At 49.5% G+C, this 27158-nt stretch overlaps 2 protein-coding genes and 1 long non-coding RNA gene across 7 annotated transcripts in view; 1 reads left to right on the forward strand and 2 right to left on the reverse strand.

Moving 5' to 3' along the window:
• Positions 1-631: 631 nt before the first annotated feature.
• Positions 632-9619, reverse strand: PLA2G12B (phospholipase A2 group XIIB). The gene is given in 4 exon segments (XM_066191809.1): positions 632-1020; positions 2932-3097; positions 4246-4334; positions 9382-9619. Coding segments are annotated over 4 exon segments (612 nt in total). The 3' UTR covers positions 632-901.
• A 4333-nt stretch (positions 9620-13952) lies between these two features.
• Positions 13953-16909, forward strand: LOC136294223 (uncharacterized). Its single transcript, XR_010722342.1, has 3 exons — positions 13953-14115; positions 15315-15457; positions 16584-16909. It is a non-coding gene; the product is annotated as an uncharacterized lncRNA (long non-coding RNA).
• The window catches only part of P4HA1 (prolyl 4-hydroxylase subunit alpha 1), a 28924-nt gene continuing 18586 nt past the window's right edge, over positions 16821-27158 (reverse strand). For 2 of the 5 annotated variants that reach the window (XM_066191813.1, XM_066191811.1), the window contains exons 9-15: positions 26181-26251; positions 21093-21192; positions 20124-20177; positions 18896-18961; positions 18392-18460; positions 17671-17767; positions 16821-17132 (exon numbers count right to left, since the gene is read on the reverse strand). In XM_066191813.1, the coding sequence (XP_066047910.1) occupies positions 17062-17132; positions 17671-17767; positions 18392-18460; positions 18896-18961; positions 20124-20177; positions 21093-21192; positions 26181-26251 (528 nt within the window). In that variant the 3' untranslated portion in view covers positions 16821-17061. The other 3 variants (XM_066191814.1, XM_066191812.1, XM_066191815.1) reach the window with 3 other exon arrangements.

Raw genomic sequence — 27158 nt, forward strand, 5'->3', positions numbered from 1 at the left:
AGGAAGCGTTTAAGTCCTGTCACCTGACAGATAAGCCTCCAGAATTTGGAATATCTCATCCCAAGGTCACTGTGAGCCTCCCGTTTTCATCATGCAAGAGATGGAAGTGGATACCCAGGCATTTTGTGTGAAAAGGGATCCTAAGGGCAAGGCTTTGTTAAATGCTTTAGGAGAAAAGTAATTAAATAGATGTGGATGACACTGGCAAAGAAAAGTGGCTTCCTCTCCTGAGACTGGGGGAGAGGACTGCGATTTCACATCTGATAAATGGTGGGCTTTGGTCCCGAATTTCAATTGTGTACCACAAACAGCTCAAGCCCTTCTCCTTAACTCATGCTTAAGAAATCTCCAGATGTCTTAAATCAGTTTAGGATCCACCAAGTATTTAAATATGCAGGGTTGTCAGGGTGTGTAATGACAGGATGGAAAGTATCAGGGATGGGTGTGAGCAATGTACTGCAAGCAAATTACCCCTTTTCATTCTGTCACCAGTGGTGCAAAAATGTAAATAGCATCTCCTTGGACTGGGAATTTCACAGGGCTTGCAGAAACCTCATGCCTTGCACTGCAAATTAGAGAGTTACAGGCCGGGGAGAGGTAACAGTGTGTATTTAAGGTAAGTCCCGTGTTTATAACCAGCACTGCATCCTGCTTGCCTCTCCGGCTCGGTCCGTGGAGAGAGCTGGCACAGGCTCCTGCTGGCTGGTGGGCTTGGCAAGGGGCACCGGGGCTGTCGAGCCGCATCTGCGGCAGGCACGGCTGCCCTCTGTTCGTGGGCTGGCTGCTCTGCCCAGAGGCTGTCGTGCCTTGGCCCGGGTCCCCACCCCGTGCTGGGCCCGAGGGCTGACAGCAGTCGCTGTGCTGGAGAGGGGCGCTGGCAGCGGCTCACGGCTGCTCTTCCTCACAGCTCATCCCGCTCCTCCTCGCTGCAAATGCAGGCGCTCCTCTGGCTGTTCATGAAGGGCCGGCAGCCCAGGGTCCAGACGGCGTTGAACACCGTGTCTGCCATGGATTCACAGGCTGTGGGGAAGGACAGGATGGGCAGGTAAGGACAGGTGATCCAGAATGCCCCAGCCCCGAGCCCTGCACTGAGCTCCATGGGATTTGCAATTGGAAGCTTGGGTTGTCGTCTTTTCTCTCTCCGAACTGCATTTTTATAAATCCTGAGGTTCCCTCCTCTTTTCTCCCCAGGGTGGCAACTAATTTCTCTCCTCTTTTCTCCCCTGGGTGGCAACTAATTTCTCTCCCTGCTAAACCCCTCCTTTCTTGCCTCTTTCAGGCCTTACTGGTTGATGGATCATGTGGGGCTCTGCAAACAACACTGTTTACCAAACAGATTTCCCAGGAGGCCTCCACATTACTCCTCCTCCTCTCAGTTTTGCCTATAGCCACTATTAACCAACCTTTCTGGGCTTTTATGGGAGCTACGATGCCAGCTGCCAGCCAGCATGAAAAATCCTACAGCAGCTGGAGCAACCGACTGCCTGACTGCTAGCCCCTCCTCATCCCAACACCCTGAAAGTGCTTGTCAGTAAATAAATAGGTTAATATTAGGTCTTCAGGGATTATTTACTGGCACTAACACTGATTGCTGTATGCATAACGAAGTTGGGAAAGCCTTGCCTTTGGGACTGTTTTCTCCTTTCTCAGCCTCTCCAAACGCCTCAGAGCTCCTGTTCCCTTAGGAGGCTGCTCAGCTGGCAGGCACTGGAGAGGCTGTGGTGAGTCAGTGGGAAAAACCAAGGCTTTGGATGCCAGATAAGAGCTGGGATGGCTGTGGAGGAGGACTGTGACAGGAGCTGCTCAGAGCAGCCCAGGGGATAGGATCTATAGAGTCCACGGCAAGGGGAGGGTGGCTCAGAGGTTCACTGGTGTTACCTCTGCCTCCTACAGCAGCCAGGACAGAGATGCTGAAGCAATCTACTCCTGCCTGGCAGAGGTGGCTTGGCTCAGCCCAGGAGCGTGGGCTCTGCTCTGCCTTAACTCCCTGGGATCTAGGTTTGCTTTGCTGCTGCAAGCAGAGAGCAAGAAGGAACCATATGAAAAAGTGGCAGGGGAAAATCTGGAGAGATAAGAAGTTGTCTGTGTGAGGATGTGTTGATAAGGGTGACCATGAAAGATGGGCTGTGCTTAGCCTGTAGCACTTATGTCTCAGTCCACATCTTTGATTTCTCTTGCAGGCCTGGGCACTCTTTCTATGCATTTATCTGTGACCAGGTAGGAAGCCATCTGCACTAGTGCTGATGCAGACTTCCCATGTCTCCTAATCAGGCTGCACCTTAGGAAAACAAATGTGCGTTTAAGAATACCTCAGAGCAGGGTGTCAGCAAGGTTACCAAAAAAGCTCTTCTCAGGCTCGCAGGCTGAGGCTTTTTAAAGTAGGCAAAACCAGCGTGGCACTTGAGCTGCTGGCACATCACTAGAGCTTTGTTAGCACTTCTGAGCCATCCAGAGCTTCCTGCAGTGGCTCAGCCACCACCCAGCTTCGTGTCCCTGGTGCCATCATCATCTCTTATCTGTGACCAGATCCCTGTCCTTGACTCTCTCGGCTTTGCTGGCCCCTGGCCATGTGCAGCTTCCAGTGTGTGCCTTGCTGGCCCAGGAAGGCTTTTTGGTATTCTGTGAAGGTGTTTGAGCTGTCTGGCGGTGTATCCGAGTTTTGAAGGAATTCCTTCCAGGGTTGTTTGTGGGGTTTTTTTCACACATTGTAATGTTTTCTAAACGCAAATAACTGTAGATCTCCAGCCTTGGGACAGAAGTGTGTGGCAGAGGGGGCAGATCTCTGTGTTCTCACCCACCTGTGACAAGTGCAGGACAGAGATGGTGCTCTTTACTGCAGGGTTTTGCTTCTTCTTGGCAAGGAAGAGGCTCCCTGCCCACACCCTCCCTTCCATGCCACCCTGCACAGGGAATGTGAGGTGGGAAGCCTACCTTGCACCTTGGAGACAAAGCCTAGGCTGCGCTTGAGGTCAGAGCAGATGGAGTGGAGGCACCAGCGGAACTTGGCGTCGCAGCGGTATTTGTTGGCCCCGCAGGTGTCATAACAAACGTCCAGCTGGTTGCAGCACTTGGTCATGGCAGGGATGCCCAAGTCTAGCTGGGGAAAGAGAGAAGAAGTGTCCCTTGGCTGTGTCCTGGCCTCAGGCTCACACAGCTGTAATGGGGTGAGGTGCTGCACAGCCCAGCTGGCTCCTTTTCCAGAAGCTATTCCTGATTGCTGGGGGAGCAGGAGGGAATGGGTGCTGCTCCCTCACCATCTAAAGGACGAGGGAGGAGCACTGTGTGTCAGTGGTGCAGGTTCAGTGCTGGCTACATCACATTCTCTTCTCCTCTCTGTGTCCCAGGGAATTAATGTCTGGTAGAGAGGTGGGAAACAGCCCCTCCATGACCATTTCCTAGTTTTCATTTGTCAGACCTTGTCAGAGAGCTCCATGTCCTTGCCAACAGTGGCAAAGGCCCTTTTTCTATTTCCTCTTTTTCCCCACAACCTGAAAGGTCCTGCTTTTTAGCCTAATAAACATGCCATAAGTATTTTAGTGCCTTGTTTCTCAGAGATATGCTTGAGGCCAAGGACAAACACAGCGTGGTCAGGGGAGTTCTGCTCCCTGTAAGCTTAGCTAATAACCCTGGGGGTGATGGGATAGAAGGCCCCTGTCTCCTGGACAGACTGGTCTTGTTAGCTTGTTATAAATTTTTCCTCTTTTCACCTTTCCTTATGTAAAATTTAGATGAATTGTTCCTTCATTACACTTGTGATTCCCTGGGTACAGAGGAGGCACCACAGAAATGCCCACAAGGTTTGCAGTGAAATAGTGTTTCAGGAATTAAACCTAACATGAAAAATGGGCTGCAAGAGAGGGGTTGTCAGAGTAGGAATCTGCCTAATTGCTGCAGACTCCATGGGCAGCACTAACGCATGAGCTAAGCAGGAATCCCTGCTCTGAGAGTCTCCTCGGGAAGCTTTCCCTGGTGATTCCAATATGATTTCATTAATTGCCTTTAAGATAACCAGGAGGTGCTGTATTAAAGCCTGTGGGTTCAATTCAGTGCTTGGCAGAGGCAAAAAGTGTGGGAAGAGGTGGAGGGGTGGGTGTGGAGGATGCACTCAGGTGTTGCCGTGTGCACATAGGTTATTGTCACCAAGCTGCACAGCCCAGCATTTTCCTTGCCCAGGATTATGAGCTGCATCATTATGTGCTGAGAGAGCTGCATCCTTTGGGAATGGTGGGTGGGGACAGTACATACACTTTAAGGTACCTTGAGCCCCAGGAAATGGGAGCTACAGCCATTGGGTTCTTGGGGTTTGTAGTGAGGCCGTGGCATGGGAGCCTTCCCTGGGAAAGAAAAGACAAGACAAATGTTAGGAAAGCAGATCTTCCCGAGACTAGGTCCAAAAAGCAAGGAGTGACAGGCAGCTCTCCTTTGGTCTACATCCCCAAACACTAGTGGTTACACTGCTAGCTCGGCAAGGGGCTTTCTTTCTATCCTCAGTTCATTCTTGGACTGTTGGTGTGCTGTGGGTCTCCCCCAGACTGTGCCAGACCTTGCCTGTCTGATCTTGCTCTGAGCAGGTCTTCTTGGTGCATTTTCTGCCCATGATGATGCACTGCCACGTTTTGCAAATCATTTTTATTCCTTTAATCTTTGCACCTTCCTCAGTCTACTTCTTAATATGCATAAAGGAGCAAGAACTCTCTCTGTGAATAATTATTTATCCAATGTAGAAAGAGCCCAGCTAGCAGCCAGTTCTAGCAGTACCTTCAGCAGCATTTTAATCTGATTTTTGTAGGGGAGCCTGTTCAGTGCCTGACCACCCTCTGGGGGAAGAACCTTTTCCTGATATCCAACCTAACCCTGCCCTGACACAGCTCCAGCCATTCCCTGGGTCCTGTCCCTGCTCTGGGAAGACATAAACTGTGTGAACGCTCCTACGAAAATGTGTGTGAGCTGAGCCTTCTGAAGCCCATCACATCAAGGGTTAAGTTTCTACTTCCCTGAGCATGGCTAGAGAATTTATATAGACATAAAAGGGATCTAATTCAGCCCTTCAAGGCAGGGTTGGGTTCTTTTAAATTCCATTTCCACTTCTTGCTCCTTGTCAGCACTGGGAATTATTTAAGACGCTTTCCCCATTTTTCTGTTGAGGTACCTAAAATGCCAGTGGTTAATTCAGCCATGAATCTGCTGTGCCCTTGGGAAGGCCTTACAGCCAAAAGCCTCAGAGAGACTTACGTAGGAGTGTTCCCAACACCTCTCAATTAAACTTTGCCAGAGCTGTTTTGCTTAAATAACAGATTTGCTACAAATAAATAACAAACTGAAATCCTGTCCTGTCAGATGCCAACAGGCAATTTTCCCCTTCGAAAAGAGCCTTGTTGATTTTTTGGAAGAGGGTGGGAACTGGGACTCAGAATTCAAATGTTCCTGAACTGATGCAGGAGGCAGAGGAAAGTTCAAAATCTGCTGTGGGTTTTGCAGGATGGAGTCAAATTTAGTGACTTGCTTGTAATATTGATTGGAAATTTTGTTCCTGCAGCACACTGGCAGTTAATGGGATAAGATGGCGAGTCTGAGTAGGAGTGAGACTTCTTGGGGATGTGTAGATCATAGAACCATAGAATGGCTTGGGTTGGACGGGACTTTTAAGATCATCCAGTTCTACCTCCATTATCCAAGTCCCAGCCAAAGATAGGTGAGTTTCCAGATCTTCAATTAAGCCAAAGTCAAAGCTATTATAATGTTTTAGGAAGCTGTCCTGGGGGGGAAAAAAAACCTTCACGTAAGGATTGTGCTGATCCACAAAACATCAGACTGCCTTCAGGATAAGTTCTTGTAGGAAACCTGTCCCCTCCCCTCTGCAAAACGGAGCTTTAAAACTTGTGAAGTGCCCCTTTGTACTCTTTCTCAGCTAGGTCAAGTCCAAGACACCACAATTAACCTCTCTCCCACATCTTGTTTTCTAGTTAACAGGAAAACAAAAGCAAAACAGGAATATCAGGCGTTCCTGCCTCTCTACGAGCATCGACTCAGTGCTCCTGTTATCGTTTATTGCTTGCCCATCCTTACAGACAAGAAGACAGATTTCAGGCCACTGCCTTGTTGGCACAGCCCTATAACTGAAGCTGAGTTTCCCTGATGTATTTTAATAACCCCAGGGTGTTGTAGCTGTTCCAACAGGCTGGAAAGCAGCCAGCTGGCTGAACAGCTGCCATGCAGGAGGTCTCAGGCGCTGCAGTGCTGGGACACTGGCAGGGGGAGGCGACTGTATTTTTGGGTGAATGGATGGTCTCAGGGCTCCTTGCACTTTTGGGTGGTCCGCTGTTGTTTGTGTGCCCCAGGCAGGCAGGCTTTGAGCAGAGGTGCCTGCACATGCCCAGCCTTTCATGCCTTGTTGGAGGCTCTTTTCCCACAGCCTGGAGGTGCCCCCTCATCTTAAGCCCTTCAGGGCCAAATGCTGAGCAAAGCAGTGAAATCTTGCCTGGCCAGGAGGAAGCTACAAGGGCTTCACTCCCAGCTCAGGCTGTTTGTTTCCCCTGAGATGCGCAGTGAGACTTCGTAAGCAGGAGGATATTTGCCAGTAAGTGCTAGTGTAACCCTAATGTCCTGATTTAAGGGAGTAATCCATCAAGTTGGATGTTTTCAGACCTCAGTAGCTGCTGAAAAATCAGGAGAGTCTTACAGCAGCTGGAACAGCCAAGTGCCATGTGCTCAGCCGAAGATGGATGTGGCAATCACAGGTGAGTCCTGACCTTTACTGTGGCAAAATAAGCTATTATTGGTATCTCTTGGCTGAAATGAAAGTAAGCAGAAGGAATCATTTTTCCTTTGTGCCTGGGAAAAAAAAGCAATCAGGCCCTGATTCAGCACAGAGATGGTTTGTGTTCATCCTTCTGAGCAAGGATTGGATCTCACTGGTTTGGGACCATCCCAGCATCCTGTCCACTCACAGTTTGCAATGTCTGTGCCAGAGATTAGCAAGGACAAATGGTCCTGCAAGGGTCCAGCAAGACCCTTGGAGCCAGGTGGTCAGCATTTCAGGAGTTTCCTCCTTCAGGCAGTGATTAATGAGCTGTTCAGCTGAGGATGAGAACTGGGCTAACGACGTGCTGGTTTTCCTTTCGAGGTAAAACACTGTTCCAGTGAGATGCAGGGTGCTCCTGGGGCGTGAGCAGGGATTTATTTGTGCTGCTCTCTGGAGATGTCACAAGGACAGGCAGGGAGAGCCCTCTGGATGTGTCCAAAAGCAGCAACTTCTGCACAATTTGGTGAGTCCTGAGGCTCACTGAAACCAGCTCTGAATATCAGCATTACCTCAGGCACACTGCAGTCCCAGCCAGTTTTTCCCACTGCCAGGGGTTTCAGTCTCTACATTAAGGAGAGAAAGTCCCTTTCTGCTCTGACGTCGGGGCATGGTATGGACCTTTAGGAGATTGTCACACACGTGGCCTGGGGCTGCCACATGGTGAGCGTGGCACAGGCTGCCTGATGGGCTCATCCTGTGTGCTGGGGGGTCTGGGGGGCCACCTCCTCCAGGCACTGGGGACACACATGGCCCTCCTGAGTTGTTGCAGAGCGGCCTGAGGGACCCCCAGGCTGAGGGACCGGGGCCACTGTGGGCCTGTGGTCATGGGCTGAGGCTCCTGGCTTGCAGCTCCATGTTTGTTCTCAGTGTGGGGCCTGGGGGGCAGAGCTGGCAGGAGAAGGAGGACACATATATACACATTAGATGGCCATCAGGAAAAGGTTTTTTACCCAGAGGGTGGTTGAGCACTGGAAGCACTTCCAGGCTCATCAGAGCAGTGGTCCTATGGCTACCAGAACTCCAGGATTGTTTGGACAACATTTTCAGGCAGAGGGTGTGACTCTTGGGGTGTCCTGCACAGGGCTAGGAGTTGGACTCAGTGATCCTGTCAGCCTGTTCTATGATTCTGTGGCATTATTTATGAAACAAAACAAAAAAACCTCAGCAACTTTTAGACTGATTTTAACTTCCTTATGGCCCCTCTGCCCCTGGCAGGGAGCTGAGCTCCCAGCCCTGCAGATCTCTCAGTCCCAGTGCCCTGGCTGCTGGCCTGGGAAGAGCAGGAGGTCCATGGGATCCATACAGACTGAGGCAGGGTCAGTGGGCTCTCCCCAGAGCATCGAGTCTGTCTGTGAAAAACAATGCTTTGGGGAGGAGAGGGGTTGTAATCCCTCTGTGCTCACGAGCGTCTTTCCCAGGTGGTCACTGGGATGTGGGGTGAAGCTGTGGGGAAAGGGGCTGACAGGCAGTTGTGGATGAACAGGCTGAGCTGACAGGACAAGATGTTGCTGTGGGACAGTTTTAGGAGGCTGAGGAGAGGATACAGTCTGTGGGGAAAACTCCTGGCTGGTTCCTAAGCAGGTTGTTTCCACGGGTACCCTGGTGATGGCCAGTGCTGCCTGTGCCCCTGTCACCCCACAGGGCTGCAGCTCTGTGCACCCCCTGCCCTGCCCTGCCCTCCCTGAGATGTCACCCCTTTCATCCTGCCCCCAGGACAAACCACACTATTCCTTTTTGGTGAATCACTCTGACGTCCAAAGCAAGCAGGAACACTAAAGGTTCCTCCCGGTGACGTGGGGTTTGCCCCGTTTATCTCTGCTCCTCCAGGCCGCGGCATTGGCCAGCTCACAACTGCTGAATAAGGACACTCCCAGGGTTGCTGAGATTAGAGCCGCTGGCTCAGCCTCCCCTCCCTGTCCTCTCCCGGGCTGCGGGCAGCTGGGCAGCCCGGGTAGCTGTGTGCCCTGCCAGGGAATCCTGCATCCCGTGCTGCCGTCCCTGTGCACGCAGCACGGTGCTGGATCCAACATCCAATAACGGGACGGGGCGGCCCAGAGGCGTTCCACGAGGTTTTTTGTTTCATTATTAGTCTCAGTGTAGGCAGAGACATAAAAGATGGTAAAACTCACGCCATAACAACAGAAGCCAAAATTCTCTTTGTGACAAGGCCTTTTTAAAGTTTTTTTAGCCAGTAGGCTAATGCTAAAAGCTTACAAGCATCTACTTAAACCAATCACTAAACACTTCACGTATATCTTACAGCATACAGCAGTTGCTTGTTTTATATTTTTCGCAGCTCAGAAACTTTCTATGCTCCAAATATTTCGAGGCCTAAAATTCGACTGTTTCAAACCTCTATGTAAGCTTATTGCTGTGAAAATTCTCTGTTTTTTCACTTCCCACAGTCCTGTGGTGCCTTCGACACCAGGCTGCTCTTGGGGAAGGTGGGGGCTCAGTGTCCCTGTGCCGGCAGAGAAGTTGTGACTCTACCGAGCACAGCTGGGGGGCAGCTCCTGGATAGGAGGGAAAGAGGGGAAAGGACGAGGAGAGAGGAGCCAGCAGCAGTCAGGTTCACTTACCATACCGACACCGGTACTGACAGACTCCGTTTTTTCCCCCAAGCAGTTCCAAGAAGGAGTCGAAGTAGCTGTTCACCGTTTGGAAGCCATCCCGGATGGTCTCGATGCCCCAGTCGGAATAGGACGACTCTGCCGGGGAATGCCGGTGGCCGGGGCTGTCGGGCGCTGTCTCCTCGCTGCCCTGCCCCAAGCGCAGGGTCAGGCACAGAAGCGCTGCCCGCAGCAGCAGCAGCCGCATGCTGCAGTCCCGATGCAGGAGCAGCGGGGATGAGCTGCTGTGTGCGGGAGGCAGGGGCACCCCTCGGCCTGGACTTTAAACGCTGCCCAGGGAGCCGGCGGGAGGTCACCGCAGCCGGGGAGCAAAGTACAGCGCCGAGATACCGAGCGAGTTCAGCTCCCAGAGCTGGGAGTTTGCACAATCCCGCTGGGACAGGCTCGGTTCCCGTGGCACCAGGGCTGCGGCTCCCCAGGAGGGACCTCTCCCCCCAGGGCACTGCATGGGCCACCTCACTCCCTCCCCAGCCCTCTGGGAGACGAAGAGTATCTCTCTGTCCAAAATTTCTGCTGCTCAGGCAGGCTGAGGAGCACCCCTTGCCTTTTCCCTTGGCCTCCTGGGCACATGAAGGGACGGGATGAGACCTTCAGGCAGCCTCGCTGCTGGCTATATTTCTCCTAGGGAATCCCATGGACCCACGGAGCCCTGGAGGGGTCGATCCAGCGGCTTGCAGTAGTTTGGGATTACAAACACTGCATTCAGGGCAATTCCTTGGCATCACGAGTTCCTTGGCATCACCAATTCCTTGGCATCACCTCCAGTTCCAGGATCAGTGTGGTAGGTGAGTACTCGCCTTTGATGTGTACTGAAGGCTGATGTTACAGGGCTGGTTGTTACAGCTCCTTTGTAATGTAAATTAAACATGTAGCACAGGTGACCCAGGAGGAAAGGTTGGCACTGAAACCTGAGCCAGGGAATGGGTTGTGGGGTGGCGGCAGGTCCTGGCTCCGGAGTGGGACAGGCCTGCCAGGACCCAAGGGGTCTGCTCAGCTGGTGGAGGGTTCGAAGTTGCTCATTAAAAAGAAAGCAACCAAGTAAACACAAACAGCAAAAGACAAAGCAAACCGCTCACAAAGAATAGGGAAGGGAACTGGTGTGGCAAGATTCTGGCTGTTCTTAGAAAGCTTTTCAGATGTGCCCCAGCACAGCACTGCCTCTCAGCAAGAGCTGGGCTGCAGACATTTCAAACCTATGCCAAACACAAATGCAAATTCCGGCATTTTATTGTTTTGCGGGAGATTCAGCCCCGCTGGGTTGCTGCCTCTGAAGGGCCAGAGCTCCATGGCACTGCCTGTGTCTCTGCACATGTCCCTGGGTGATGAGCTCCAGACACAGGATGAGGAGGAACCGCAGCCAGGTTGTGGTTTCTTAGATGGGGGTGGGGAGAAGTGGGGATGGGAGCAAACAGGCTGGTTAGTCCCTCTCCTGTGAAATGGTGTGGAGCCAGAGGCAGCTGCTGCCTGCTCGTTCCATCTGTTCTGACTCCCATGGCTGCCAGGACTGAGTTATGGGTGAGGGGACATTTAGGAGGTGCCAGGGGAACCTCAAACCAGCTATGCCTTTGGGGAGATAAACCCAGATGCAGAGAGCACTGGGAAAAGGAGGTCGGCAGCTTGGGAATCAGCAAATCTGTGCCTCGAGTAAGCCTTGTGTGACATCTGTGTCACCCCTGGCACACGGCAGAGGGGGATGCTGGGGAAGCGAGGACTTCCCTGCAGGAGCACTGGGGAGCTGCTGTTCACGCCATGCTGGGGACTGCTCTGTCAGTCGTGGGTGGAAATGGTGCCTGGAATTTGTTGTCAGGGAGCCCCAGTGCAAACTGGATTCAAGAGTCCCATGCTGTGTCTGGCAGTGAGTGGAGCCTTTGGTGTCTCTGTTGGTTCAATCCCTGCCCTGAGTGACACTCCAGTTTGCAGTCCCACTGCTCCCAGCCTTGGCCAACAGCCTGGCAGAAATTAATATAAAAAAAGAGCAAACCAGCCATTCAAACCAGCTTGGAAATGTGTAAGAGCCTCTGGGTGTCTGTGCATGGTGTCCTTGCTTTTATGTAGAGCCTTTTAGGGTTGTTCTGGAGGCAGTTCCAGAACACAGCTTTCTTTGTCATCCCTTGGTCCCTGGTGACTGCTCCATGTGCTGCTGAAGGCAAAGAGAGGGGGAAAAATGCTGGCGGGACTGCAGAGGAGGCAAACCACAGGGAATGTGGCATGAGCAGGACACGCAGCCTGGAGCGGGTGGCTCTGGAGCCCAGGCTGTTTGTAAAATCAATTGGAATTAGGAAAGCTGAACAGGGTGGGAACGAGCAGCTGGCAGAGAGCAGAGCCTGGGTAAAGAGGAGTCAAACTTCCCTGTTAGTTTGTCACTGGTCCCAAAGCAAAGGTTTGTGAATAAAAAGCAGTTTCACTGCTTTTCTAAAACGTGGCAGCCCCTTTGCCCTGCCTCAAGGATGAGCTACTTTCCTTCCTTCCTTCTGCTTCCTTCCCTCCCCGAGCCAGTCTCTTGAGAACTTTCCAGTCCAGCTGCAAATAGCTTGGTTGCACCCAGACTTCAAGATCTGAAGACCAGGAAAAATGTAGGATTGGGTAAAAGTAACCTCCAGATTTCCCTCGGGGAGTGGCTCAGCAGCTGCAGCTGAGGAACTTCCCGACTGTGGATGTGCACAGTGGGACCCTGCAGCTTCTGTGGCCTCACTTTGACTCACTGCAGTTACTAAAACCCCTTCCCTGGGCCAGCTTTTCTCTCTCTGAAGATTTAAGGGGTGCAAATGCTTTTTGTCACGGTGGTGAACTTTGACAACTGGTTCCTGAACCTGGTGCTGACCTCGGGATAGGCAGCTCCTGACGGCGTGCATTCATTTCTGCCTCCGTAATGCTTAAATATAGAGCAGCCCCGGGCCCTGGTGAGTCACACATTCCCAGGGACACTGTCAGGCTGCTGGCAGCGTTCCTGCATGGGGAGGGAGAGGTGACTACACCCGTCCTGTCCTGTCCTGTCCTGCCGCCGGGCGCTCCTGTGTCCCCCACGCCTGTGGGGATGAGCCCCATCCCAGAAGGAGCTGGAAAAGCCCTCTTGGCTCCGTGTCAGAAGCCAAGCTGCAGCTCCTGCGGTGCATTCCTCCTTCCGAGCACACTCCCTAGGTCGTGGCTGTGCCGGGGTCGTTCCCGTGGCACTCTGCTGGGGAGGACGCGGGACTGAGGCGCTGAGCTCCTTTTCCATCGGCTGTGGCTGCCTCAGGGAGTTGTTTAGCAGGGGGAAGAGGCAGCTGGTGCTCCGGGTTAGTGGGTGATCCGCGGCTGCTCCAAAGCCCGGCTCAGGAGCCGCATGAGTCACTGATTACGGGAAGGAGAACTGCGGCTCCGTGGTGAAAACACCGAGTCCCTCCGAGGCAGGTCAGAGTCCGGCAGCCGGGGGAGGATGTGCGGGGGTGCTTAAGGACCCCCTCCCTAATGGGGGCCGAGCTCACGTGTGTGGGCAGCTGCAGCCCCTCCGGGAGTCCCTGTGCAGCCTTGTCCTTCCCCCAGATGTAGGAGAGGGTTCTGCCCCTGAGCTCAGGTGAGACCCCACCTGCAGAGCTGCCCCAGCCCTGGGGCCCAGCACAGGAGGGAGCTGGAGCTGCTGGAGAGAGGCCAGGGGAGGCTCCAGGATGAGCAGAGGGATGGAGCAGCTCTGCTGGGAGGAAAGGCTGGGAGGGCTGGAGATGTTCAGCCTAGAAAAAACTGTGGAGACCTCAGAACCCTTCCAGTGCCTAAAGGGGCTCCAGGTGAGCTGGAGAGGGACTGGGGACAAGGGTCTGGAGTGACAGGACAAGGGAGAAGGGCACCAAACTGCCAGAGGGCAGGGATAGATGGGATATTGGGAAGAAATTCTATATTGTGAGGGTGGGCAGCTCCTGGCCCAGAGCAGCTGTGGCTGCCCCTGGATCCCTGGAAGTGTCCAAGGCCAGGTTGGACAAGGCCTGGGCTGGTGGAAGGCGTCCCTGCCCGTGGCAGGGAGTGGAACTAGATGAGTTTTAAGTACCTTCCAACCCAAACCATTCTGGGATTCTGTGATCCTGTCAGACCTTTTCCTTTCTCTCCATCTTTTCCTGTCCTGTGACATTCACAGGCCTTTTTCCCTTTCTCTGACCTTACCCTGCCTTTTCAGCTGCAGCTGCTGTGGTCCTTACCCTTGCTGGCTTCCTCCCATGGTGGTGACCCCCATGCAGGTGCAGCTGTGCCAGAAAAGCCCCAGGGACCTAGGGAGGATGGTGGGAAGTCACTGGTTGGGGTGGGACAGGGCTGATCCAGAGCCCTTCCCTTCCTCCAAGGCCCGTCTTGGCAGGGGCAGGGCAGCAGCTCAGCGTGGCTGGGGATGGAAGCCCATCCATCACCTTTCCAGAATAAAGCAGTGCTGGTGCACTTGAGGCTTGTGTCCTGTGCCACAGCTGCCGAGTGTGTGATCACATCAGCTGTCGGGGGCAGTTCCCTACCTGCAAGCCAAGTGCTCCATCGGCAGTGCAGGGCTCCCTTCCAGAGGCAGAAGGATCAGGGCCTCTCACCGGCCCTTGCTGTGCTTTTTGCAGGTTCCTGATGACAGCAATTAAGCCCAAACTCCACTGCTCTGCAGGGTGAAGCCCAGGAATGGCTGTGGTGTACAAACCCCAGGGGTTTTGGTCATGGAAGAAGTCAGCCTGACCTTCCCATGTGAGTTTATTGTGCTGTGGGAGTCTCTGGTGCTTTCTTCCCCTTCCTAGAATCATTCCAGGATAAGTGGTTGTTTGACCTTCTGCCTTCACTAAATAGATTTGTCACCCCTGGAAAAGGGACCCTCAGCAGCAGACCCTGCTTTCAGCCCAGCATTATCTGCCCTCCCCTCCTGCAGTAGACACAAAGTTTAGTGTTGAACAGGAATTTGGGGTAGGAGCAGCTCCTGCACCTGCCCAGTGATATGGTGAAGGCAAACAGAGGAGCTTGGTTTCCACAGATGATGATCAAACTCTGCGTGATCAGATTCATAGCAGCCACATACGAGGAGAGTTGGATGTGGAGGATTTCTCACTGCTAATGGCAGTGGCTTTTATTTTAGGCCTGTTCGCCTTTTTTTTTTTTTTTTTTTAATACATTAAAAATTTTATTACAAAAAAAAAAAAAAAAAAAAAAAAAAAAAAAAAAAAAGTAACAGTAAGGCAGTTTCTCAGTTGTCAGTCACTGTGAGACCAGACAGTTTTCAAGCATGTTTAATACAAAACTAGATTCACACAGGAGCCACGCTGGGGATCCAAAAGCCCTCTGAGAAACGATGGGATAAGGCAGAAGCAGCAGCACCAGTGTAATCCCTTACACAGTCAGCATTGGATGCATGGACACCACTGCAGTGGAGGGAAAGAGGGATTGTCTGCAGTTTAAAAACCTAAGTCAACCCTGTTGTCATAATCGGAAACATTCCTGATGTGCCTCAGCAGACTCAAGATTTGAGAGATTTTTTTTTTTCCTTTAACCAAGAAAAATTCTCTACTGTCAGGAGTAGAAAATTCTTTCCTGAAGCATTATCTGTGAGTGGTTCACTGCTTTAAAAAGTCGTGCACCAGAACATTTGTACTCCCCAACGCCTGAGACTGATGCTGTTTAACACTGGAAGTACTCACTGGTATTGAGGTGAGGGAGGGAACTGCAGAGCAAAATTCCCCAACTCTGGCTTTTTTTCATGCTTTGGTGATTGTTGAACAGAGATGGGACAGTAAGAGCAAAATCAGGTGTTTTCCACTCCTGCTCCTGATGGCAATAAAGGGATTTTGTTTTGTGCTCCTTTGCTAGGTAGGACTGGCTTCCCTATGAACATTTATGGATGTCCCAAAGGCAGGATTCCCAACACCACACTGTTCATTGTACCCTTTTACTTGCAGGGACGTGGTGGGAGGTACCTGCAGCCACGGTTACCTTTTCCGAGCTTAACAAACTTAAGAGATGGGAAAGAGAAAAGAGAGAACCACGGATAGGAAGAGAGATGGATGAAAAAGTGAAAAAAACTCAGGCACAAATCTTACAGGTTTGGGTTTTTTTAAATTATTACAATTTAGTGCTCAAAGATCAGCTCTGCTAATGCAGTTCTGGGGTGAATTTATTTAGATCAGCTCCTGCTCTTGGTAAAGGAGCAGCACGGATGTGAGGTGGGACTGTGCAGACTTTGTGTTCTCACATTATGGATGGACTTTGTTTTTCAGCTGCCAAAAGCCAGGCAAAATTCAGGAAGTTGCAGGGCTAAGGAGGGGCAGTTCTGTGGGTCCCACTGCTACCAGGCTCAGTAAAAATTGAACAATTATTTTCCAGCAAAGACCTTTTAAAGTGTCTTCTGAAAGTATGCAGCTCCTCAAACTCTATAGTACCTTAAACTGCATTCCCAGTAATCCAGAGGTATTTCTAGCACATTTAACAATAGGTTTTGTACATTTTGGCTCAACTGTCAAGATTTTATTGAGGCAGAAAATCCAATTAACCAAAATTGGAATTTTTCCCTTGGTGAAGACTTCAGGCTTGACCCCTAAATCAGTAAAATCATCATCATCCAGAAAATTGGACTGTTTTAGGTAGAGGCAGGTGCAGCTTCCTTTGATTTTTGTCCTCATGCTAGTGAGATATTTGGATATTTTGCTAAAAATCCTGCTGTGGAAGGGAAAGGGTTCAGGAAAGTGAGCCTGCATCTAAAAAAGGTTCAGGACTATAAATAGGCTGAGTTTCTCCTGAAACCTTGAGAGCTGGGAGGAGGCTGAGGGCGGGGAGCATTCTGTGAGGACTCTGTGTTACAGCACCTGAAGTCTCAAAACCAATTTGAAATTCCAGTGTCCTAAGGCACGACAATTTTGATTAATGAAGATGGGAACATCCCTGTCCCTGCTGCCTGCGGAGCAGAGGGAAGAGCTGGCTGCCAGGACAGAACAAAAGCAGCATTTGTTCGTGTGGACAAACATTGCAGAAGAGGAGGAAAGATGGGCTGGGGGTGTTTCCAGGCTGCTCTGACACTGTGGAAGCATCCTGACTCTGCCTGTGGAACTGCTGGCTCATGTGATCAAGAGCCAAATTCTCCACCCAGGCTGAGAAGGGAGACAAGTTTAAAAAGTGGGACTTTTGTGGAAGTGGAAAACCAGGCTAAAACATGCCAATAACCTGTTTTCCAGAGAAAAAAAAAACAAAGCGTGCCTGCAGTGGTGAGGCACTCTAGGAAAGCAAAGAGTCAAGTGTCTGGAAATTGAGGAATGGGAATAGATTTAATTCAGCATTCCTTAGAAGGGAGCCCTCCCAGGCAACCATCCTGCCCTAGAGCCTGGCAGGTGTGAGGAGGACTCCAGACAACCCCTGGCTGCCCACACTGCTCAGAGGGATGATGGTGACAGGAACACCACACACAACACCACTGTAAGTTGTGGCCCTCATCTGTATTTTGTCCTTTTTTTTTTTTTTATCCAGTAACACTTGTCAACCTCGGTATTTTCTGCTGATAAACCTCGGGGGGGATTTGGAGGGAACTAAAAGCACGTTTGTCCTGTCCACAGCTGGCACAGCGGCGGTGAACCTGTAGTGGAGTGTTTGTTAGTCAGTTGTAAACTGGCAGGCGTGTGCATGTCCCACACACTGATACACAGGAGCCCGGGCTGCTCATTCCAGCTCCGATAACGTGCACGGCCGGCGGAACTCCTGCCCCCGCTCGTGGAGCCACTTATTGGAGACTGCAAAGACACAAAGGTGTTGGGTCACTGCACATGCTCAGCTCCTCTTCTACTGAAGATAAATAGGCTCTAGGCCAGCTAAAGCACAGGACTGTCTTAATTTTCTAAAGGGTTTTAAACCAATCTGTGATTGAGTTGGAAGGGGTCTTAAAAGACTCTCTCATTCTGACCCCGCTGCCGCTCACAAATGTGTGAAGTTGGTGAAATTAAAAAACCAACCAAACAAACAACAAACCAACCAAACAAACAACAAACCAACCAAATACAAAAGTCTTCCAGTTTGGGAAGGTTTGGAAAACCTTCCATGGCTGCAAAGCTACAAAACCTCCTAAAGCAGATATAGAATTAGTTTCCTTTATACATGGAATAAAATATGCTAGTATATAAAATATATTTAACATATAGAGAGATACAAGGCAGATAAAGTAAATTAAACAGATTTCTCTACAAAGAACATAATTTCTGAAGTCCAAAGGAAAAATAAAGCCAAGCCACCCCCCCAGCAGAGCCCAGACTTGGGTCGGAGGCAGGTACTCACCCCATTTATTTCCCACTAGCACCGGGCAGGCCGCGTGCCGCGTGCTGTAATCGCCTTCTCCGCTCGGGAAGAGATTGTACCAGAACACAGCTGTTCCCTGGGGATGGCAGGGAACACTCAGCCCTTTGCTCTGGACAACACATACTTCCACACCCACTTACCAAAGAATAAGGCAAAGGTAGGTGCATTTGTGTTTCAGATTCTCCTTTTAAACTGAAGGCTCTTTTCTATATTCTATCCTTTGCTCCCTTAGGAATGAGTCTCCTTTGGCTTATTGTATGTCTATATACTTGGCTCTTCATTTTTTTAAAAATCCTAAGCCAGTTTCATTCAACTCCTGACCCGTTTAAGAAAGCCAAGACTATTTACTAAAGCTGAGCAGCAGGCCAGCAAAGGCAAACCTTGCTTGAAGGAAAAAACTGACAGGAGAATTTCCCACAGATGCCTCAAGACTAAATCAACTCACAGATCTGAGTATTTTCAAGACGTGTTTTGGAGTATTTAAATGTTTTGCATTTGCATCCACACATGGAATATCGGGGCCCTTGGAATCACCAGCACAGCTCCAGTTGCTGCACTTAAGGAAAATCATAGCACTGCTATGACAGCACAGAGGTGCTTAAAATTATTTTAAAGGTTCATTTGAAAGCTGTGTTTGGTGCCTGTCTTGTTTGGGCAAGTGAGGAGGAGTGCTTTTATCTGCTGGATCAATCCTGCTCACCTTTCTTGGCCAAACGCTGGCTCCCACTTCAGGGAAGACCGTGGCTCCCCCTGCTGACACATCACTCATCTGAACAGGTGAGGAAGGACAGGTGAGTTCAAGCTGATCAAATCTAACTTTTTAGTAGAAGTGAAGTTTAATTTTGATGTAAATCCCTTAAGAATGCCAAACCCCCTCTGTTCCCAGTGCAGTCCCAGCCTTGTCCCTCCCACTTGAGTGTTAAGGTGGTGAACATTCTGCAAATACTGATGCAGATGCAAAAAATAAACGAGCAGGCAAATAATTTAAGCTAACGCTCAATTTTGGGGGGAAAATTCTCCTTAAGACACATGCAAGAACTGCAAAATCTGGGAAAGAAGACCCCCCCCCAATAAGTATTACCCCAAAGTTAGTGACTGCTTCACTTCCAAGTCCCTTCAGTAAAAAAGAATGAAAGAAAAGCAGAATTAAATCATCCCAGGGTGTAGAATATGCAGTGACAGAAGGCAGAAATGTATCACTTACATAAAACAACCAAGTAGCAATTCTGTTGCCTGTTCCCAATTCCTTAAAAGCATCTGGCTCATCTTTCTGTGAACAAAAGCAGGCAGATTCCATCAGCATTTCTTTTTGGTTGCTGAGAGCAGCCAACGACACACAGCTGCTGAGCCAGCAGCACACAACAGACTCATGAAGAAGAATTAATCCAACCCCTCGATTTGGAAGGAGGCGAGGAATGCAATAGGAGTGAATCTATTAATTTAAATACACCAGGCACTTTGAAATTCTGTAGGAGAGGGAGAGAGGGCATTAAGCCCAGCTGTCTAATGGGTAAGAACAACTGTGCTGTCTGAGGCTGAGTCTATAAATCCTCCTCACAGCAAACTGAATTATTTAATTACACACATCCCCCTTGTCCTTGGAAGCAGCCAGGGCAGCTCTGGGTCCCAGGGTCAGCTGGAACACCTCCCTGCCACGCTCCACTTTGGATTCCAGCTGGGAAGCAGGAAGCCTCAGTGACAAACCAGGCAACTCAGAGTGTTCAGCACTCGACTTACAAGCATGAACCCCATTTTGATACCAACTTCTGTCACACCTCTCTTTTTAGACCCACCCCCTGTGACCACAGTTTGTGTGCACTGAAATCCCAGCGATTGTTACTCCAGGAAACAACCCCAGTGTTTCCAAACAAAACCAGTTCATCAGTTGCAATGCCTTGGAGCAGGTGCTTACAGAGCAGACATCCTGATTCAGAGCTGGTGGTTGGGATTGGCAGGGTTAAGGTTAATCTGAAGGGGTTAAACCACACAGAATTATGCCCAGTAAATAACCAACTGAATTTCAGCAGTCTGCAATTTAAGCTGGACTAAAACAGGTGGGGAATTTAAATCCAATTTAAAAATTAAGGACAGTGAGATAAGATTTTTTTTTTCCAGTTGTCAGGAGTCTGCTGGCACTCAGCTCACAGCTAGTAACCTCCACAGGTTCAGCTGGTGGTTTAGAGGGCTTTCTCCACGGACATGGATTAGGAAAGTGGAAGAGCTACAAAATTGAGTACGCTTTGAAGAACAGAGAGTGTGCCCCAGCCCAGAGGCCCAGGCTTCACCAGGTCTAGCTCTCCTCCAGCTCTTTACTTGCCCGTGCAAAGTCAAAGTGGGGCTCATACTGTCCTCCCACTCCATAATTTGCCACCTGAAAAAGAGAAACACAGCGCTTGTGAAGAAGAAAGAGGCGAAGACAAAACAGGACTTACCCTTCCAAAATCAAAATGAGGCTCATACTGGCCTCCTACGCCGTAGTTGGCTACCTACAGTGGAAGGAGAAGCACAGGATCTAGTAAATCAGTCTTTATCCAGGCAAGAGTTTGACTGTCAGCTACAACCTTTGCAGAGATGAAGTTTAAACACCAAGCCCCGGGAAATGGAAAGCCTGTCAGCAACAGGAGCACCTCCTGGCACTGGCACTGCAGGATGCAGCATGCTCCAGGTAAGGAATCTGGTGCTTCCCAGGGCAGAAAAGCATTCTTCTTCTACAGAAAACTTTTCACCCTCTCTTCAAAACAGTGTCACGGTGCTTTTACATCATCAAATTTAAACCAGTTTTTGATCTGAATTTGACTGTGTCAATAAATAGGGTTCCCTGTCCTTCTTGCCAGTTGGTTATAAAAAAATAACCTCAATCTTCCACCAGATCCTTGGCCATTTTATCACCAGGAACCTTGGCAGAGCGGCAAGGAGCACAGCAGGTTTCAGAAGAACTTTGTGGGTGTCCTGCTTTCTAGGTACTCATGCTCTGCTCCCAGTCAGGGAAGCAGCTGCTCATTTAAAGGCCTCAAGCAAATAAACAAAAGCATTTCTAAATTACAGTTTACTCAAGTTACACATCCAGCCAGTGTTTCCCACATCACAGGGACACCAGACACACTGGTGGTCTTCCCTGAGTACCAGTCAAGCTAAACTTTTAACTGCCTCCAACAGCAGCAAAGTTTGACCCTGCGGCCACGAAATTCAATTCGTCTAAATAAAAAGGAATTACACATCCAGAGTTTCAGTTATCACTGTTTCCTTTCAGCCCCAAAAAGCCATTTCCCACTGAACAGCTGCTCTGCAAAGACAACTTTTTTTCCCCCTCTGTAAATAAGTAAGTTTTTGTGGCCACCCCACCTGAGCAAGGTGCTGAACTGGTGACTGGCACCCAGCAGGAAACCCATGCTGCCACTTACCTGCAGCTCCTCTGCTGTGGAGACATCCAGCCCTGTGAGGTCCTGGATCCTGGTGTTGATGCGGGACACCACCGGGCTCTCGTACCCCGAGAGCCACGCGCTGCGGGGGGACAGTTAGTGACAGTGACAGCACCAGGCAGCACCGCAGCAACGCTTGGAGGGACTTGCAATGGGAGACTCATTTCTAGGACTTCTCAAGGATTTGGCACCCTGACCCAGAAGTATTTTCAGGGTGTTACAAAACCCTGAATTTAATGAACACGTTTCCTAGAAAGACCAATTCCAGCAGTGGTTTAAGGGAGCTCTGTAGCCAAAGGCCTGAATTCCTACCCTGGGCTGAAGGAAGTGTTACCAACAGTGCTTCAAGGTGTTTTTTTAACCAGGCACACACCGTTTTGCCCTTAGCCCACTCTCAACAGCTCATTCAGCCCCCGGGGTGATGCATTTTGAAGGAAGATTTGGGACAGGAACAGGTGAGTTACTGTCTTTGTCTGTGTAGCTGGAACTCGGCTCCCCTAAATGTCACACGCTTCCAGGCCAGCACTCTGGGAGCTGCCCTTTCTCATCACTTACCCCTGCAGTGCCACTAAAAATCATTCTGAAAACAATCAAATAATACATTAAACTGAACAACTGCTATCAGAACAGCCTATTACAAATCTGTATTTAGCACGTGCTTCAGGTACACAATGATTTTTAAACGGGAGAAAACCTGAACTACTCCCCCCCCCTTTTTTTTTTAATGTGGAAGGTCAGCCTCAGTTCCAAAGGCATCTTTCAAAATGTTTGCCTCCTGCTGTGCATTAGAGTTTTTTCTGCCTCTGCTCACCTGATGCCTGATTCTGTTGCTGCTTTACTCATCCCATGCCAGCCACTGCACCTTCATTTTACCCTGGCAGCCCACTGCACTGGTATGGGTGAAAATATTATTTCGGGGCTTGTTTTCTCCCTTTTCTTTTTTTTGGCAGGAAAATGGAGACAGCTATTTCTACCTTTTTTATTTTTTCTAGCAGCTGACTCAGCTTTTGGGCTCAGCAGTGCTTCCTGCTGGACAGAAATCCCTGTGCCCAGAGCCCAGCTGGAAACACTAATCAACAGCATCCATGTATTTTCACTCAAATCACTTTTTTACTCCATCATTTTACTCAAATTTTACTCAATCAACCTTCACATCTATACTAGATGAAGTTTTTCTTTGATTTGTATTTCAAAAACACATAAATCCCCAAATACTTTGCCTGGGAGGAGCAGTAGCATGACACATGACACAAGGCACTGACACAGGTTACAGAATCTCTACGAGCATTTTTTACAATGACAAATGAACTGTGAGATAAAAGAAACCAGATTTCTCAAGACAGACATGCACAAAGACATCCCCAGACCCATCCACTGCTGAACACTTGTTAGTACAAGGAGGTGTTACAACACAACCTGCTTTGATTTCACGTGGCAGAAGGATGCTAAGACATGGAAACGAAGCATTTACCAAATGAAAATCCCCAAAAGCAGCCATGCTACACAGCCTTGGTGACCAGGTAATGCTCACAAGCAGCCCTAACCTCACGTTTAAGGCACAAGAACAGCCCCAACAAGCCAGCAGCTTCAGTGTAGGCTCTTTGCCTCTGTCCAGTTTGCTAATAAAGGAAAAAAAAAAAACCCAAAGAAAGAAAAACCCAAGCATTCTTGCTCTGTTGGTTATTTAGAGTGGCAATGAATGCTTCACCAGGGAGAATACCGCAGCCTTTCAGGAAGGGGAGTACTGTACGTACTTAAAAACAAAAATTAACTGCCTCAACACACAAAGAAAGCCTAGGGAAGGTGGAGCAACAGGGAATTGAAACCGTATTCCAAGTGCCAGCCTGTCTGCTGGGTGCTGAGCAAAACCACAGGGAGGCCTGGAGTGATGCAGAGTTACAGGGAGTTTTAACCCTCTAGGTGTCATGGAAGCTGCATCCATGGCTTTGCCTGGCCACAGAATATTCCAGCTGTCCCACATTCCCTCCTCTGCTGCTGTCCCAGCTTGGTCCCTTTGCTGATAAAAGTCTCCTCCTCGTTCAAAACAATTTCTTATCACAAAGGTGGCTTTTTTCCCTGCCCTTGTCTATCAAAAAAAGAGAAAGATTCCCCTGGCCAGCGGTGCAGGAGATGCAGCACTAACAGCCTCACCATGCTCAGCAGTTTAATATTTACATACTTCCAGGTTCATTGCATTCTGTCCTGTTTTTGACCAGCTGCCACCTCAGAGTCCATGATGGGCCCTAACAAAAAGGGACAATTCCTGGGCAGCCACAGGCAGGGCAGTTCAAGATACCACCGGATTTAGTTACAGGAGCATTTGATATTTCCTTTATAACCACCACACAACCCCCCCAGTTCCCCGACCACACAAGTTTGGTGTTTTGCTGACCCGCTTGGCTTTGTAAAAAGCCATCCCTCAACTGTTACAAAAAAATCATGCTTTCATTCACACTGGGGAGGGCTTTTAACAACTTCAATGTGCATTACAAAGAGTCAGGAACAATCATATTGACTCATGGAATCAAGAAATGGCTTGGTTGGGAGGGACCTTAAAGCTCATCCCATTCCACCCCCTGCCATGGGCAGGGACACCTTCCACTATCCCAGGCTGCTCCAAGCCTTGTCCAGCCTGGCATTGGACACTTCCAGGGATGGGGCAGCCACAAAATGTCCCCTATTCCTCCCTCTTATAATTCTGCATGAGGCACCTTAGTGATTTTCAATGACACAATGCTTCTACACAGAAATAATTTAAAGGCTAAGCAGTACATTAAGGAAAAACCAGAGAATTCTCTGGAGCTACTGAACACCCAAGTGTGTATCTCCCCCAAGATGTCATCTCCTCAGCTGCACTGGTCAGTCTAGGAGAAGACATTACATCCCAACACTACTTCTGTAAGTCACTGGCCACAAAATACTGGCATTTGTGTTAAAATGCCACCTTGGCGTGCAGGAAAGTACGAGCAGAGGACACAACAGGGAATGAGTAAAAGCCCAGCCTGGTATTTCTGAAGTGGAAACTTTTACCATTGCATGCTGCGAGCTCTGGCTGCCTGCTGGGAGGAGAGGGAAGGGGGAAAATGCAGTTTTTATCTGTAAAAGCAGTGTGAGAGTGGGTGGGTTTATCCTGGTGCTGCATACACAGCTCGCTGGTGCTGGCAAGGTGCCCCCCTTCACAGAGCTGCCACGTCCCACCGAGGGAACAGTAGCTCTCTCAGAGTCAGGAATGCTGTAATTTAGGAGGGCATGTGCTGGGAAGGAATGTTGGGAGGAGGAAAGCAGTCATCTATTAAAGAAATGAAGTGAGCATTTTTTTTGGTTTTCAGGAGCAATGATTCATCTGGAATCTGAACCGGCTCAAGGAGCTCCAAGGGAAAGATGTTTCTGGCAGCACAGGAGAGCAGCAGGAGCAGCACAGGCCCCTCTAAATCAGGCTGCTGGAGGTGGCTTCTGCCTCCTACTTGAGATTTAGGTGTCAGGTTCTCTTGGAAAGCCCATAGCCATCCTGCAGATCTGCACATGGAGGAAAGCAAAGGCAAGGGGAAGCAGAAGGGCAGTCCTGCTCCATCCCTCAAGGCTATTCCTGACCTCAAAAAGTGGCCTTCCCCAACTTCTTGGATGTGTCTCTACAATTTTAATTTCAGTTTCCAGTGAGGTTAAATAATTAAATTTAAAAACTTAGCTCAGTAAAATGTGATTTAATTCCGAGAGTTCCTTGGGTACACTGGAAAAAAGTCCCACAGTGACACATTTTTGAGCACCAAACCTCATCAAGAATTTAAGGGTCTCATTCCCCAGGCTCTATCCTGTTTCTTTTGAAATTGGCCTTTAATGTTGGGTGGTGCCTTGTACTATTTTTTTTCTGACTGTGGCATCTGCACTACCTCAGGGAATAACACTTCCTACTAATGAAAAATCTCAACTCTAAAAGTTCTTTCACTAAGCCTCATCTATTTAAATAGGGACCAATTATGCATCCCAATTTCCATCAGTAATCTGGTCCCCTTCTCCAGTTCCCATCATCAGCACATCAATTTTGACACGAGGGGATGTTCAGATGGATGAAGGAGTTTCCTCAGTAGATACTCCAGAGCTGTCTGGCACAGAGGACAAACCCCACAAGTGAATAAATTAAGCCTTCCAAATAAGCAGTGACAAATAACCAAGATGAGTAAGACATGGACAGACCTGAACATTAAAAACAAGAAATAAAAATTAAATGCAACACATGTCCAGCAGGAAGATGAATGTTCCTAAAGTCCCTCTGTGGGGGCAGTTCTAAGGAGCAAATGTGTAAGAGCTTCCCAGACAATTTCCAGAGGATTCCCACTACCTGCACGTGCCAATGAGCACACAGACCCACAGCTGCGGAGGTGTGAGGCACAAAAAAATGTTTTCAACTGGCCACTAGAGTGTCCTTAAGGACCTCAGCTCCAGTGGTTTTCCAGTTTTCCTGAGACCTATCATCATTCCTGAATCAATCACCTTCCTGTGATCCCATATTTGGAAGCACTTTTACCTTTCTGAAGAAACTCACAGCTAAATAAAAGCCCTTCAGCTCCAGGCCGTTCCAAGTCCAGGGGTTTGTTCAAAGCAGCTGGAAGAACACTGGGTTTTCTATCTCAGCAGCAACTACGTTCCATCATTCCAACAGGGAAATCCCTTAAAATCATCACCTAGCTCTAACGGGCAGTGCTCCCAGGAATCCCAGCAGCTCCTAGCTCTAAGCAAGAGTGGACACTGGAGGTGAGGAGCAGAGGTGAGCCAGGGAGGTGCCCCGTTGCACTGGGTGCCAGCAGAGCCCCCCATAGAGAGTGTTAGTCGCAGCACACAAGCCATGCTCAGCCAGAGAGGGCACTTCCACCTTGGAATGCCACCACTGACAACCACCTCCACTTCAGCAGACCCCGTGCTTTGTTAGATGACAGCTCAGCTTGCTTAGCCCACTCTCTCTGAAAGAAAGGCTGAAGGATAAGGGAAGTCACACAGAATCCTGGCCCACGTTCAGCGCTGAAGCAGCACGGCCCCAGGACACACTTCCTCGGACAAGGAATCCCTTCCCCTTACCTCTTAGAGACTCTGTAATGTGCTGTGGTCAGTTTCCCAGTCTCAGGGTCATGAACAGTAGCACGGCTCAGCTACAAAAAGAGAAAGGACAAGGCTTACCCACCTTGCAGGCTGCTTTTGGCCAAGCCCCAGGTGTTTGAAAGGGTTCCGATTGGTCCGGATGCGATGCTCGCATATTAGCAATGGTTGGAAGGGCAACACAAGCTGCAGCTGCCATGTCCAAATCACAACAAATTGGTTGGAATAATTTGGTTAGATTGTCCTTTCACTTTTTTCCTCCCTTTATTGTTTTTTTTTTTTTTTTTTTTTTTTTTTTGGGTTGGTTTAAAATCAAGACTTTCTACAAGTAATTTATGATGCTGAGTTTCCCAGACAATTCCTCCTCACCCGGAAGTTTTAACTCCTCCCAGAATTTTGGCTCAGTGCTGACGGCCTGTGCGGCCAATCTTTAATTACCACGGCTAAAACCAAGGGAGGGCAGGCAGGGGCAGGTGGTTTCTTTCAGATCCAGCCAATTTTGGAAAGCACTGGCTAAATTCAGCACTTGTAGGACTTATTTGCCAAGCTGAAAAGAACCAGGAGCCCAGTGGAAGTGAGCCCGTGTTCTGCCAGGTTTGTGTCAGGCAGGAGGTAAAGGAGCCCAGCAGGGAGTGTGGGATTATCCTGGACAAGGAGATGTGTGTCTGTCTGTGTGTGCACAGCAAGGACCCAAAGCATTTCTTACACCCATTAAGGCACTTCAAGGTCTGCTACATTTTCCAAAGAAAGAGAGGACAGTTCTTGGTTGTGAGAAGAGCAAAGGGAGATATTAAAAACAAAAAAACCCAGATTTTACTGAAGGTTTTGTGGCATCTTGCATTTCTCACACTGACTGCAAAGACTTGCTTGAAAAAACAGAACTTGAGAAGGCGACCAAAAAGGAACGAACAAATCAAAACACGCCCCCAGAACTTCCAGCTGAAGGAAACGACTGAGAAA

The sequence above is a fragment of the Chamaea fasciata genome, unplaced genomic scaffold, assembly GCF_029207755.1.
Source record: "Chamaea fasciata isolate MVZ Bird 193981 ecotype frontalis unplaced genomic scaffold, bChaFas1.0.hap1 SCAF_9, whole genome shotgun sequence".
In the NCBI taxonomy this organism is placed as follows: domain Eukaryota; kingdom Metazoa; phylum Chordata; class Aves; order Passeriformes; family Sylviidae; genus Chamaea; species Chamaea fasciata.